This window comes from Crocodylus siamensis, chromosome 3 (assembly GCF_052110815.1).
Source record: "Crocodylus siamensis isolate JL-2025a chromosome 3, ASM5211081v1, whole genome shotgun sequence".
In the NCBI taxonomy this organism is placed as follows: domain Eukaryota; kingdom Metazoa; phylum Chordata; order Crocodylia; family Crocodylidae; genus Crocodylus; species Crocodylus siamensis.
Genome location: NC_143397.1, coordinates 232,396,461 through 232,412,033, shown reverse-complemented (window position 1 = coordinate 232,412,033; position 15,573 = coordinate 232,396,461). Strand labels below are relative to the sequence as shown.

The following is a 15,573-nucleotide window of genomic DNA, read 5'->3' as shown; positions in this document are numbered from 1 at the left end:
CCTTGAAGAGCGGCAAATCAACACCCGTTCATTCACCCAACCCCCATTCTCTGTCCTTAGCTATCTATTGATACAGCTTCTTTAGGAAGAGAAGGAAAAGGTAGTGCCAGACCTTGTAGAATTTGAGGGAAATTTGCTGTGTTTTAGTGGGTGTGTGTAGAGAGAACAGGGGCCCTAAATTGAAGCGGTCAGTTTTTAAACCCACTGCTTCAATTTAGGGCCCTTAAAACCCACGTGTTGTGCACACACCCCGCTCTTAACCTGCTTCTTCGGTGGTGGTGAGGGGAAGGCGAGCTGCCGGAGGGCAGAGCAGTCCCTGAGCTGGGGGGATGTGGGATGGTGCTTCCCCCCGCAGCAGCACCCCACCTCCTGACGGGGCCCACCCTGAGGCAGCCGGCTTGGGCGGTCCGAGGGGGCACCACGGTCATGGAGGGAAGCACTGGGCCCCCGTGCAGCTCAGGCAGGAAGGCAGGTTCAGAATCAGACTTGTCATTTTTCTTGGGTGGAGCCTGCCTTTCCAGGCTGCTGCAGGGCTTCCTGCAGAGCTCCTGGGCTGCACAGAGCCCAGTGCTTTGCTCCGTGGCTGTAGGGCAGCAAACTAAAACTCCTCAGAGGAATTTTAGTTTGCTATGCCCCAAGTCATTTAAGGCACACTACACTGCTGAATTTCCTACAGTGGCCAGAATGAATGCACAATACACTGTCGAGGTGTGCAAACACCAACACCATTAAAGCGATGGATAAACATTTAGCCTGCTTTAAAGTGTTGTGCACACATGCCCTTCATTTCGTCTACACACAGCCAGAGAGATTGGAATCTCTGCTGTGCTGTGCTAAAAGCTAACTAAAAATATTCTTTAATTTCGTTTAAAAATAATTCCAACTAGAAGGCATCTCTTGTAGCTTAATTTAAAATATTTTAAAATTCAATTAATCTAATATAACCTTTCTAATGCTTGCATGACTGACTATGATTGTTTTATAATGGTAGCTTTGTGTATTTCTCATCTGCATACCCACATTAGTATGGAGGTGTGAGGGGCTACTTGTGCCTGTTTTCACTGTTTCTGGTTGGGGTTATACTGTGTGGCCATGTGCAGATGAAATGAGGGGCATGTGTGCACAACACTTTAACATGGGCTAAATGCTTTTGCATCGCTTTAATGGTGTTAGTGTTTGCATACCTTGGTAGTGTATTGCGTATTAATTGCGGCTGCTGTAGGAAGCATTTGGAAGCATGTGCCTTAAATGACTTGGGATGCAGCAAACATAGTTTCTAGGGTCGGAAGGGACCTGAGTAGATCATCTAGTCCGACCCCCTGCCATGGCAGGAAACAGTACTGGGGTCAAATGACCCCAGCAAGGAGTTCATCTAACCTCCTCTTAAAGACCCCCAGGGTAGGAGCCAGCACCAATTCTCTTGGAAGTTGGTTCCAGATCCTAGCCACCCTGACCGTGAAGTAGTGCCTCCTGATATCTAGCCTAAATCTTCCCTCTACCAGCTTGTGACCGTTATTCCTGGTCACTCCTGGCAGTGGTAGGGGGAACAGGGACTTCCCCAGTACCTGCTGATCCCCTCTGACTAGTTCGTAACAGGCCACTAGATCCCCCGTCAGCTTTCTCTTGTGGTTTTTTTGCTGCCCCTACAACTGTGAAGCAAAGCACCAGGCTCTGTGCAGCTCCATGACTCTGGAGGAAGCCCTGCGGGCAGCCTGGCATCAGCCCAGGAAGGCAGGCTCCACCCAAGAGAAGTGGTGAACCTGATTTTACTCCTGCTCCCCCAAGCCTGTCTGCCTGCCTGAGCTGTGTGGGGGCCCAGTGCTTGCCTCCACAGCTGCACTGCCCCCAAGGACTGCCTGAGAGGCAGGTAAATACAGGGTGAGTGCAAGGCATGGGGGCTTAAAGGGCCCTAAATTGAAGCGGTGGGTTTAAAAACCTACCTCTTCAGTTTAGGCTTCCTGTTTCATCTGCACATGCCCTTTGAGATTAAAATGTGCAGTTTTAAGGGCCAAGTGGATCAGAGTTTCTATCCGCCTGCCCTCCCTTCTAATTTGTAAAGGCACATAAATGCTGTTGATTTCAAATTATATCTAAGTCACTAATGAGAGTTTCACATTTTGTGTTATGTTGTTCCTGTACTTGAGAGCATGTTTGCTGAGTGGTCATAAGAAAATTGCCTTACCCTCTGAACTTTTGATTAGCCATTTGTTTTTTCTTCTCATTTTAATAATTACATTTTATTTTTAATGTTTTCCCTCAAACAGACTAAGTTGGAATCTCTGAATTGTTTTTATCATGCTGGAATTTATTTACATAGGATATGTTGTACACCACCATCTCCAAATTCAGTGTTCATGTTTTGAAAAAGTATGCAATTGTGCTTGTGCTATACAAATAACTATTCAGACAAGAAAACTCTGACAGTTCTAGGAAGGGCAACAGAAAATCTTCTAATCCCTCTTGCCATGCAATGATAGCATGTAGGGTATGCTATTGAATTCTGGGATCTGTCTCGAACTAGCTGTCTAGCTTGTCAATGAGCCTCTACTTATTAAGCCACACAGATCAAGGGATTGCTTGTTCTCCAACCAAGCCATTATCTTGTCACACAGCTTATCTTGAGTGGCCCTGAAAAAGCTTATGAGAATCTTACCAGTTGCCCTGGGAGGAAATTGGTGTGATCTTCTGCCCTACAGAGGGAGAGGAAAAAGTAAAACATGTATCTTACTGAAGAATAGGCATCAACTCAACATGTACTTGACTCTGTTGGGAGTTGGTCTGCATGAAAGGCCATCTCTGCAAATGAAAGAGGGAGGCTCACTGGCATTGATATTAAGGCCAGTTATCCAAATAGTGATACCAGCATTAAAGAAAAGAGAGAGAAGCAGTAATTACAGTGAGATACCAACAAATATCATTCTTTACTGAAAACTTTTCTACTTCTTGTAATAGAGCTCCAACTGGCCAGCCATATTGGTCACAGGAGTATCTGTTTCATCACTGGAACCTGCCCTTGCATTTTGTTGTAACAACTTTCTGTGAGTAGACTTTGCTTCGTAGACATGGCAGTGTTACTTTCCATCTTAAATCTGTTTACCACAGATTTGATTTCAAGTTTATTTCATTTTGTGTTACAAGTTCAGGGTCTTATTTCTGTCATTTAAGTTTAAAATACACTTTTGAGAATTATGCAAAAAACTATAATATGATAACTTTTCTTTACAGTGACAATGCGCGTTATATAATACAGTTGCTCAAAATTAAATTTATAACATCTTCTTGATCATGCATTTGCTTAAGGGAAAACTGAAGGAAACAAGGATCCTGAAGTACTTGTGAAGCATTTGAGACAGATGTTCTTTTAATGTGCCTAAAAATACTGTATAATAACCTTTAGAAATATAATATGATAGTTAAAGCACAAACATGGTTTATATATTTTGTATTTGATAGATCTGATCATACAGCTTTTAAGAGCAGTCATAGAAGTTAATTTTTGTCAGAGGATGTTTCTGAAAAATCAGTGCACTCTATGCTTTATCCTGTTTGCATATTATCTTTGGAGCTGCTTTTAAAAAATTGCACATAATGTGCACAACTATAATTCCCTTGTTACTAAAAAGTAGAAATGGGTGGATATTTTAGATCAGAGAATGTTTTGAGACAACCTGAAGTGATATTTTGCTTTCTTTTTGAAAAAATTCCTAAGGGATAAAAATCATCTTTCTGCGTCAACCTGAAATGATTTTTCCCCTCCCCCCCAGCTATTTTTTTTTCTGCCAAACCAAAATAACCATTGTGTATACAGCTTTGCCAGTAAGCAAGACGCGTGCTATACACTGGATGGAGATTTATACACCTGATCAAACTGATATTTTCTTACCTCCTGATAAGAAGAAAAAAGAAAGGAAAACTTTTAAATTGCAGCTATTTTACTCTTGTTCACTTTTTTTGTAGTTTTCACATACTTGTGTACTGTTTTTCTACCCTTTTAACATTTGTTCATATTTTGATGACCCATTAGTTGTATTGTTGTCTTGACTTTAGGCACTCCTAATTGCTGTAAATGAGGTTGTATTACAGTATATGTATATTATGTGTGGCGCTAGTTTTTTTGAATGGTGCCATTTAGAAAACTTTGATCAGTGATGCTTTTTCTTAATTCAGAAAATACAGATGATGCATGTAGTGGCACTACAAATTACACTGCATTGTTTCTTCCTATGTTCCTCAGTATTTTTTTGCTTTTTCATGAGCTTTAACCTAATTTTGGTGAGAGAGAAATTTGAGCTCTATTTTCATAAGCTCACTAGTTTCTCTGGCAAGTGCTGCCAACAGGCACATCTACACATGCTATTAATGTGCAGCAATAAACTGTGGAGTTTACTGTTTATTCCTTATTGCAGAGCTTATTGCTTACTGTTCCTGGGAAGCTCCCAAGCATATGCTTTACATGTGCTTTTGGATTGTAGCACATTGAACCAGGTCACAACAGCCACAGCTGTCAGGAAGCCTGATGGGGTCAGCTTGCCAGCTAGGGTTGCCAACACTCACAAACTGGCCATGAGTCTACCAGAATTGGCATTGGTGACTATTAAAAGCAATCTGGGAGACTGATATTGTGAACAGGTTGGATAGTATAATTAATGACTAGAGGTGCACCAATACATCGGTCCCATATTGGATTGATATCAATATATTAGATTGGTACCAGGTCCAGCTGGTTAGTCTGCTGTTAGGGAAGCTGCAAGTGGACCTGCAAGTGGCTCATCCAGGGGGCATGGGGAGGGGCTGCCAGCTCCTACCACTGTATGCACTCCCAGAGGGCATGGGGGGCGTGTGCCCCCAGATCTGCACATGGGGGAAAGTGGGCTGCTGCTGCAGGCTGGGGACAGTGCTGGGTTCTTCCTGGTAGGGGATTGGGCTGGGGCTGCACTCGGGGTGGGCAGCAGTGGTGCTGAGAAAGGGGCTACAGTTAATTTTGGGGTGGCTGCAGCCCTGCCCCATAGCCCCACTCCAAGTACTGCTGCCACCTGCCCTGATCACAGCCTGGCCCAGCCCCCACTGGGAAGAGTACAGTGTTGCCCCATCCCCAGCCCACAGTGGCAGACTACCTTTGCCCCATCCGCAGATCCAGGGGCACATGCCCCCCATGCCCTCCCAGGGTGTGCATAGTGGCAGGAGCTTCCCCACCCTCCCCCCACATGAGCCATTTATAGCTCCATCCTGTGTTCCACCCTGGCTATCAGTGCCTGCCCCTGCCCCCCCACACCCCACAACCTTATCCCCCACTCCCTTTCCCTCTCCCCTTTCCCCTGTCTCCATAACAAACTTACCAGCCAGATGCTGCTCTCTAAGGTGCCCAGCTGCATATCAGCAATCAGATTGGCATAGGCCAATATGGCTTGTTAAAAATTGATCATTGGTATCGGCCCAAAAAACCCCTCTATCGTTGCATCCCTATTAATGACATTACATCATTTTGGGGGACAAGATGTCTCAGAATAGCTTACTCAGAGTTGGCAACCCTATTGCCAGCCCAGGGCTGCTCCATCTGGGCTTAATGTGCTGTAAAGGCTAGCCGAAAGGCAGCCCCAATACTGAAGCACCTTCATGCCTCAACCATCCGGGTCAGTGTCTATACATGCACTGCTGCGCATGAAAAAACTGCACAGCAGGGAGTTTATTAGTTTTGTGCTCCCTAAGAGGAGCACACATGTAGACAATGAGAAGTTTAAAGTGCAGTTAATTAACTGCACTGTAAGCATCTTGTGTAGATGCAATCTACAAGTTGTTAGTTAGGCTTGTATTTCTGTGGTGTGGGCAGTATTAGGGACAAAAACTAAGACCAAAAATTAGAGCTTTCATAGATTTAATAGCCATTACGGCTGGAAGAGACCTTGCAAGATCATCAGGTCCAGCCCCTGCCCGAGGGACAGGAAGTCAGCTGGGGTCAAATGATCCCAGCAAAATAAGCATCTTGAAAGTGTCCAGAGTAGGGGCTTGCACCATCTCTGGGGGGAGTGTATTCCAGGCCCCAGGGGCTCAGACATTAAAGAAGTTTTTGTTATGTCCAGCCTAAAACAGTCTTCCAGGAATTTGTGACCATTGGACCTTGTCTTCCCTTGGGGTGCTCTGGTGAACATATGTTCTCTTAGTTCCTGATGCACACCCCTTATGTATTTATAGGTTACTACCAAGTCATCCCTGAGCCTATACTTTTCCAGGCTAAAGAGTTACATGGCTCTCAGCCTCTCCTCATAAGGCCTGCTCTCTTGTCCTCTAATCACACACGTGGCTTTCCTCTGGACTCTCTCAAGCTTCTCCAAATCCTTTCTGAATTGTGGAGCCCAGAATTGGATACAGTATTCCATCTGTGGCCTCACCAAGGCTGAGTAAAGTGGGAGAATGACTTCCTGGTTCTTGCTCGAGATGCATCGGTAGATGCAAGCCAGAGTTTTATTTGCTTTGCCAGCTGCAGCATTGCATTGTTGGCTTATGTTCATCTTGTGGTCAATCATGACCCCCAAGTCTCTTTCAGTCATGATGCTAGCTAGGGTAGCACTGCTAAGCCTGTAAGTGTAATGGGGGTTGTTTCTTCTTCTTGCATTTCTCCATGTTGAATGCCATCAAGTTTTGATCCTCCCACCTTGCAAGCTTGTCAAGGTTGGCCTGGATCACCAGCTTATTGTCTAGGGTGATTACACTTCCCCATAGTTTGGTGTTATCAGTGAAGTTAGCCAGTCTGCTTCTGACACCAGAGCCAAGATCATTTATAAATAAACTGAAGAGTACAGGTGTGAGACGGACCCTGAGGAGCACCACTGGTCACTATGCACCATGTTGATTCAATTCCACCAACTATCACTTTCTGGGTCCATCCTTGGACTGTAAGGTTGTTGAAGCCACAGTTCCCCAGTTTTATGATAAGGGCATCATGGGACACCATGTCAAAGGCTTTCTTGAAGTCCAAATATATTATATCAACCTCCTCTCCTTTGTCCAGGTGAGTCTGGACTACTACCATGCCAACCCTTCTCTTCAGGCTCGCCACCTAGAGTCTCATGCCCATCCTGTGTGCCCTCCTGCAAGAACTCCTGTGTTACCTTGCACCAGGCACAGAGTACACCTGTTTATGTGCTGTGTTCATGAGGCTGCAGTTGTGAGGCTTCCTGGGGATCTGGGCCAAGTAGGAGCCAGGAGGAGAGGGGCAGGGCGTGACTCTCCTCAGCTCCTCTCAGCTACTTCCTGCCGCTGGCTATTTCCCACCCACCACAGACCCCACCTACCTCCCGGCTATGCTGAGGGTCAGGGTTGGGGTCCATCGGGTGTTCTGCTGAGGATCCTGGGCGTCTGGGGTTCATGAGGGTATGATGGGCTAAGGGATTGTGGAGGAAGATCACTCTCTCAGTCCCCCTCAGGAGGGAGTCTCCCAAATGAATAACTAATTTAATTTTTGTATGACAGTCTATATAGTGGAAAAATCAGTATGATATCCTTTCTTGCAGGGGATTCCAAATAATGGAGCTAAAATATCCCTTCTCCAAGTTCAGTAAAAATTATAAGATAAAAATTAGAAATTACATTTTCTGTTGGCATCATTACTATTTTTTTCACAATGTTTTTACTGTGAATGTGGACATAGACTCCAAAAGTACCTTGAATGTTATTAAAGAAAAAAATGTGGACTTAGTTGTTAAGTTCCAGGTCAGAAGAAGAGTAAAACTTACCCATGTAAATGAAAGTCCCATTAGCTAAATTAATTAAACAAAACAAAACAGAGAATAGTCACAAAATGTATAATATAGTAAGTGGCAAGCTGCACTGAACATTTAGATAAAGTAAATAAACTCTATGCCTTTCAGCAGCAGTAGTATTATGACTGTTTTTCTTTCACAGTGAAAATATTTATGCAAATACATTCTTAATCTCCCTATCTACCCTGCTTATGTTTTTTTCTACAGAATCAGACTTTCTGACATCCTTTTAAAGTAATCCATTTTAATAAAATACAAATATCTGAATTTTATTCTTTCTACTTCGTTCAGAGATATTAACCAATAAATCCTTGTTCTTTTTAGTAAAATGCATTTAAAAAAATAACGTTAACATATCTGATCTTTCTCTCTCCCTCTCTTTCCCTTTTTCTCTCTCTCTCTCTCTTGGTTTCTTTCAAACTTTTTCTTACTTCTTCTGTTTTGCTGACCAGTGGTGTTCGGCCAGTTTGTATTTTTCCAGACATTGCTCCATGATGTGGTTGAGGTATACGATGGTCCAACTCAGCAATCATCTTTGTTATCCTCCCTCTCAGGATCTCATTCAGGTATCCCTTAATAGAAATGTCATACATCAATTATTTATTTAGAAATGATATTGACTGGGAAGGTACTAAAAAATGCTGTCATATTTTCATAGAAACAAATTAAATTGAGCATATAATGTGAAAGTCTGAAATGAAAACCTAATCATTCAGTAGTGACTCAGCAGTCTGAGCTGATAAAAGGAAAGTGGTCTAAAGTTAATCTAAATTTCTTTTGGATTTATCTGTTAATATGTAACTAATGAAGTTAGTATTCTTTTTTTCAGTTTGGGCTTGACTGTGTTCTTATCTAATGCATTATGTAAAATGGATATTAAAATATTAATAGCAACAGTAAGAAATATATGGCAAAGTTAATTAGGGTAGATTATATGCTTATTAATAGGGGCTTAAAGACCAAGAGTTTGTTTTTAAATCAGGAAGAACAGCACTAACGCGAGAGAGGGACTCAAGATTTAACTTCTAAAGTACTGAAGAATGTAAACTTTGTATCAGTTTATAGGATACAAATCCCTTAATTTGAGCAGGAAGTATTTTGTGGTGGTTTTCTAATGGTGGATATTTCCATAGGCTTTTTACTATTTATTCCCTAAAATTGTGTATGTTAAGTTGGTACTTTGTTTGTTTGAGTAGGTGAATCCCTTCCGTTGAGCTCTGGTAACCAGATTACAATTAGATTTACTTCAGTTGGACCAGTAACAGCTAAAGGATTTCATTTTGTTTATCAAGGTAAGTGAGTTAGTAATATGGAAAAAATACTTAAAATAATTTTGTTCATAAATGCCTTCTCCACCTTTTTCTTAACAAAGTAATTATAATCATATTTTAAATTGTATTTTGACAAATGTAACTGATAAAATAAAGAATTCATTGGGTATAAACAGGCGTAGAATGGAGAGAGAATCATAGATTACTGATGTAATGTTATCTTCCCCAAGTCGTGTGTATATGTGAAATAATTTCATTTTTATTGACATCTTCAATAATGCATAAGTGTTTCTTAAAATAAAATTGGGCACTTGAGATGCTTAAGAAAGGTTTCCAAATGTGAGAACCCAATTATTAAAACCAAGTATTTCTATTTTTTGTTAATCTGGCTGACTAATGTTCAATCCAACCAGCTGCTCAAACTGACTTATCTATTTAAATATGAATGACTAGAAATGGTATTACCTTTAGGTGAATCAGTAAGCTTGCTATTTTTAAGATGCTTCACTTGATTTACATTATTTCCCTTCTTAAGGATTAGACGCTGCAATGATTAAACATCAACACTTGCTACTTAATTCAGTTTTTCATAAAATTTGAATCCCATTCCAACAAGCAGAACATACATTTTTAAAGCCATAGCCAATAAATGCAAGCTATACTAGTTTGAAACTGTATATTGAAGCTGAATATTTCATAATAAAACATCACATTTTAGTGCCATTTTAGGAAGGGATCAGGGTAGATGTTGTAGAGTACTTGTAATTCTGGCAAGGATATTAGTTTTTAATGTTTATCTGAATTGTAATTCAAATGTCAAGGTGAGGAATCCATATTCTGAAGACTCATTTAAGAATTATGCAAATGTTGTTATCTGACATGATAACTGAATGTTTCTACCCATCATTTCTGTTGTTATCATTTGAAAATCTATTTCTCCACCAAAAATAAAATTGAGAATCCACAATTGTTTGTATGCATGCAGCTGTTCCAAGAACAAGTGCAACACAGTGCAGCTCTGTGCCTGAACCAAGATTTGGAAAAAGGATTGGAAATGAATTTGCTGTTGGTTCATTAGTTCTTTTTGAGTGCAATCCAGGATATATCCTCCATGGATCCATAGCAATCAGATGTGATACAGTACCCAATGCTTTGGCACAGTGGAATGATTCCCTACCTACATGTATTGGTAAGAAGTTAGAACTGCATTTTTGCATGAGTCACTTATTGTCTAAAAGAATTCTTGTTTTATATTCATGTTTGAGTTTTGTTTGTATTTTTCTGTCCGTACTCCAACTTGTTACTGTTCAGGTTTTTTCTTTTCCTGATTTTGTGGCTTGAACTCACACTGTACCCTTTCCCATTACTGAACAGAAAGGTATACCAGATGGGCTTTTATTTAACAATGTCAGAAACACAATATTATCTTAGCCTGGATGAGGTTGTGAACCCTTTTCTTCCTTCTTCATTAAGGGTTAATATTTTGCCCCTTTCAGTCCTAACCTTGTTAGTCATTTCAGTAGCTCCATGACCATACCCTTCAGCTATAAATTATATATCAGCTACTTTTAGGTAACATGAATGACAGTTCAGAGCTGCCCATTAATCAAGGCTCAAAAGCACAGCTGTCTATGCCCTGATCACCTGCAAGGCTAAAATGCTTTCACCCTTGGGATCTCTTACAAGCTTTTACTGCAACTACTACTTTATTGAGGGCTTAGAAATAGCTCCACTAGTGTTCCATATTAGGTCAGAAATAAACTGTATTTTCCCAAATCAGAAGTTATATTTTGTCTAATTTTAGACACTCTAACCCAATTCCTTAGCTGATGTAAATGAGTATGGATGTATTGACATCAATACATTTGCTTTGATTTATCCCAGCTGAGATTATGAATCATTGGATCAAGTTTAGTTTCAATGAAAGCAGAATGCAACTCTTATTGGCCAGGTCTTTCAAAAAGCTGTATCAAGGGAAAATATGGCTCAGTCAGAGTTGTAGCACATTATGTATGGTAGGCTGAATTTTAATCGTGTTTAACATAATAAATATACAGTAATATTTTTCAGTGTAATTGTATAGAGTTAATCAAGAAAATTATTCATTCATACTGACTTAGGGGGAAATAATTGTGGAACTAACTCAATTTTCAAACTATGGAGTCAATTGAGTACTAGGAGTAGTAACACTCCAGGTGTCGCCGTGGACATAGTCTTTCTAGATTTCAGCAAGGCCTTTGACACCGTCTCCCACCCCATCCTCATTAAAAAACTAGGTGACTGTGGCATTGATGCCTACACAGTCAGACGGATTGCAGATTGGCTCAAGGGTCGTACTCAGAGGGTGGTGGTGGATGGGTCATATTCAACCTGGGGGGAAGTGGGCAGTGGAGTCCCCCAGGGCTCGGTCTTTGGGCCTGTGCTGTTCAATTTCTTCATCAGCAATTTGGACGAGGGGGTGAAATGCAACCTGTTTAAATTCACTGATGATACCAAAATTTGGGGTGAGGTAAGCATGCTAGTAGGGAGGGAAAGATTGCAGCAAGATCTGGATAGGTTACAGGAGTGGGCTGACATAAACAGGATGCACTTCAACACTAACAAGTGCAGGGTGCTGCACTTAGGCAGTAGTAACCAGCAGCACACTTATAGAATGGGAAACTCCCTTCTTGAGAGCACGGAGGCAGAAAGTGATCTTGGAGTCATTATTGACTCCAAGATGAACATGGGCCGATAATGCGAGGTCACGGTTGGTAGGGCTAACCGGACCTTGTCATGCATCCACAGGTGCGTGTCAAATAGAGCCAGGGAGGTGATCCTCCCCCTCTATGCGACGCTGGTCAGGCCACAGCTGGAGTACTGTGTCCAGTTCTGTGCACCCCATTTCAGGAGGACAACATTGAGAGGGTCCAGAGGAGAGCCACCCGCATGATCCGGGGACTACAGGGCAGACCCTACAATGAAAGACGGTGGGACCTAAACCTGTTTAGCCTTCACAAGAGAAGGCTGAGGGGGGACCTGGTGACTGTCTATAAACTCACTAGGGGGGACCAGAAGGGTTTGGGGGAGACGCTGTTTCCCCTAGCGCCCCCTGGCATGACAAGGAACAATGGACACAGATTATTAGAGAGTAGGTTTAGATTAGACATCCACAAGAACTACTTCACAGTTAGGGCAGCTAGGAGCTGGAACCAGCTTCCTAGGGAAGTGGTGCTGGCTCCTACCCTGGGGATTTTAAGAAGAGGCTTGATGACTACCCAGCTGGACTCATTTGAGTGCAGTCTTTTCTCCCGCTCAGGTGGGGGCTTGGACTTGTAGATCTACAAGGTCCCTTCCGACCCGACTTCTATGGTTCTATGATATGATTCTATGAACACCAACCACTAATTTTTTGGGAAGGGTTGTTGTTCTTTTTATAATTTAGTATATTGGAAACAAATTCATTTGGAGGGAGGCGAACCTGATAAATAAATGTAACCCACCTTTAAATGCATGGGAAAAGTAAAATGGAAAACAAGCATCAGGTACTTGAGATTGATTTTGAAACTATCATGCTGTTAGCTGGTGTGGTTTTATTTAGATTAAAAGCAAGAAGTTTATTTTCTTCAAAAAAAATTCTTGGGGAAGATAGAGAAAGAGAAATCACTTAATATCATTTTGTTAACCAAACATTGTATGTAATAGTTACACAGTTTTTTACTGGTGGTATTTTGGAAATAACTCCCATAAATTACAATGTAAATCTTAAACAACAGCAAGATGAATGATACAGCTTCAAGGCCATTGCTTTTATAAATGGCAGTTTAATTAGCAGGACTTTTATCTACTTTGACTTGGGACAGTTATATTTGCTGTCTTTTTTCTAGATTATGAGCAATTGTAAAGTATAATTACTTTGATTTTTAGAGACAGTAATTTCAATTGATGAGACTTATTCTAGTAACCAACAACAGAATGGTATTGATCTTATTGACATCTTTGTTAGGTAAAAAAGGAAATTATTTGACTACAGGCACTTGAACTGAGAAAGGTTTATGGGTCAAAAGTATTAATTACTCCTAATGTGCAGACATCACCATGCCAATAAAGGTCATGAAATATGTATGAGTTGAAAATTGCACTGAACTAAGTCCACTTAATAATTGAAGCACTAGACATGACCATATTAAATTGCCCTAACTCTCTAGTAAATGTTTGAATGTTTCCCTACAGATAGCAGACATCAATCATTCTATCTGCTCATGCTTATACAAGTAATTATTTAAACACTTTGACACCAACCTTTAGTTTATCCATGTAGTCTCCAACAAATTCTATCAACTATATGTAGTACAAAATACAGCTACAGTATTCATTACTGAGATAAGTTGTATTCTTTCATGTATTTGCTAAATTTTCTTCCTATTTCTATCTAATGAAATCAGCTCAAGGATTTGATAATGTTGCCCAGGAATGATGGATTGTCTTTTAATGGTACTGATAAAACATCCCATGAATCTTTTTTAAGCTGTTAAAATAACAACATAAAAATTGTATCTAGATGAAGATATAATATTCTTTATATTTAGTTGTTAGAATATCCAGTGACTCAGACAAGATTCTCATTCATTTCGAGTGGGCACATCTACATATTCATTAATACATTGTAGTTAATGCACATTAAGTTTAGTACTTCTATAACTAAGTACTAAATCAATGTACAGTAGCTCCAGCACATGGCTTTTTAGTGTTGCTAACTGCTTGATAACCTAATATTACTGCACCTAATATTACTGTGCAGTAGCACATTAGCATGGTTTTTGCTCTGCACGCTGTTGCACAGTAGAATTAGGCTACTGCACAGTTAGCGTCTCGTGTAGATGTGCCCACTATGTTTTACTTTGTTTGGAGTATCATTAGTCTTTGGGTGTAGGTTGTATGGGTGCAATCTTGCTCACACATTTCTTTGCTAATACAAGTAACTTCATAGATTTAATGGGATCATTCACTGAGGAAGGAGGATAGTTTGAGGGTTAATAGCCTCTAGCATTAGAATTAAATTAATTTAGTAACATACACTAATTAAAATTAGGCATTTTTTGGCTAAGAGCTTTTCTTTGATAGCTGTTTCAAATTCTTTTCTATTATTTTATTTTTGTGAGATTAAAATGACACCCTCAAAGTTCTTTCACTTTGTTAAGGTTCAAGTGTACAACTCTTAAGTGAACAGGATTTTGTCAGGTAGAAAAGTTTCCTAATTTTTAATTTTTATTTTTTTTTTTGTTCTTTTCTAATAATTTAAAAAGAGGATTTGAAATATAAGCAAGGGTTTTATTTTCCTGAGGCTAACATGAATTTTTAAATATAGCATCACTTTACAGAAGTTAGCAGCTCCTCTATGCTTATCATTGTGTTAGCTTTTATTACATCTTTTCTCATTTTTGAAGCAGTGCTCTGTCAAATTCCTTTTCTTGCCTCATGCATTTCCTTTCAGTGCCCTGTGGTGGAATTTTAACTAAGCGCAAAGGGACCATTCTATCTCCTGGTTACCCGGAGCCTTATGACAACAATCTGAATTGTGTATGGAAGATCACAGTGCCAGAAGGAGCTGGGATTCAAGTAAGAATACAAGTAATTTTCGTGCTATTGTGTTTGAAGTTGATCTTTGCAAAGGTGAAAACATAAAAAGACAATTATTCATAAAAGTTTTACCAGATGATTAATAGCTGCCTAGTTTTGCTTTGACATCCTTTCATGGTTGGGAGATGGTGAATATTGCAGCCTATGACATAGATAGTTTGCAGTGTCTCATGTGACTGAAAAGCCAGGTCTGAGATTTGCATGATCTGTGGTAGTGGTTACAAACGTATGTCATGGTTGGGTGGTTCAGGGAGCTGCTTGCTTCCTACAGGCTGTTTTCTCTTCAAGCTGTTGGAGCTAATTTCTGTCATGGACTTTGATGTCCTGGTGGCAATAGATGTAACAACAGAATCAATAGCTGCCACAACAGAATTTATTGCACAGGTCTTTTTTACTACAGAGATTCAAGAAATCTGAAATTATCATAAAAAAATTAATTGCCAGAGACATTAATTGGAAACATATTATTTCACTACAGCAAAAGGTTTTTTTTTGTTTTAAAAAGTGACTTTCTGTTTGTAAAGGACAAAAATTAACCAGCTGACTTTTGAAAGTGAGTTATGCATTTTTTTTTTTAATTTGTATGTTTGAGAAAAATAATTATTCACTCCTCTAGTAATATAATACAGGCCTGAAACAAAACCCATTAATGTTCCTGACAAGACTTATTTCCTTCAAGAAACCTTGAATCAGGCCCAGCATGAAAGAAAGACTAAAATGCTTTCAATAAGAATAAATAATTTCCCATTAAATGTTAGAATGCTTTAAAAGTTCTGGTAAAATCCTAAGAAAACAGAGAGCCTTGCAGATCTACTAAGATTTCCAGGTAGCATTTGAAAAAAAAAAATCGAAAAAGACTTGGTAAACAAGGGCATAGACAGATAAATATATATCCTATTAAAATTTGCATTGGTTTTATATGCTGA

General features: G+C 40.1%; 1 protein-coding gene across 4 annotated transcripts in view; it reads left to right on the top strand.

The window, feature by feature from the left end:
* Positions 1 to 15,573, top strand: part of CSMD3 (CUB and Sushi multiple domains 3) — a 1,311,906-nt gene that overhangs the window by 1,109,512 nt on the left and 186,821 nt on the right. For 2 of the 4 annotated variants that reach the window (XM_090040524.1, XM_090040523.1), the window contains 4 exons: positions 8,210 to 8,323; positions 8,954 to 9,049; positions 10,014 to 10,217; positions 14,502 to 14,626. In XM_090040524.1, coding sequence (XP_089896650.1) covers positions 8,210 to 8,323; positions 8,954 to 9,049; positions 10,014 to 10,217; positions 14,502 to 14,626 — 539 coding nt within the window. Of the gene's footprint in view, positions 1 to 8,209; positions 8,324 to 8,950; positions 9,050 to 10,013; positions 10,218 to 14,501; positions 14,627 to 15,573 lie in introns of all 4 variants that reach the window. The other 2 variants (XM_090040522.1, XM_090040525.1) reach the window with 2 other exon arrangements.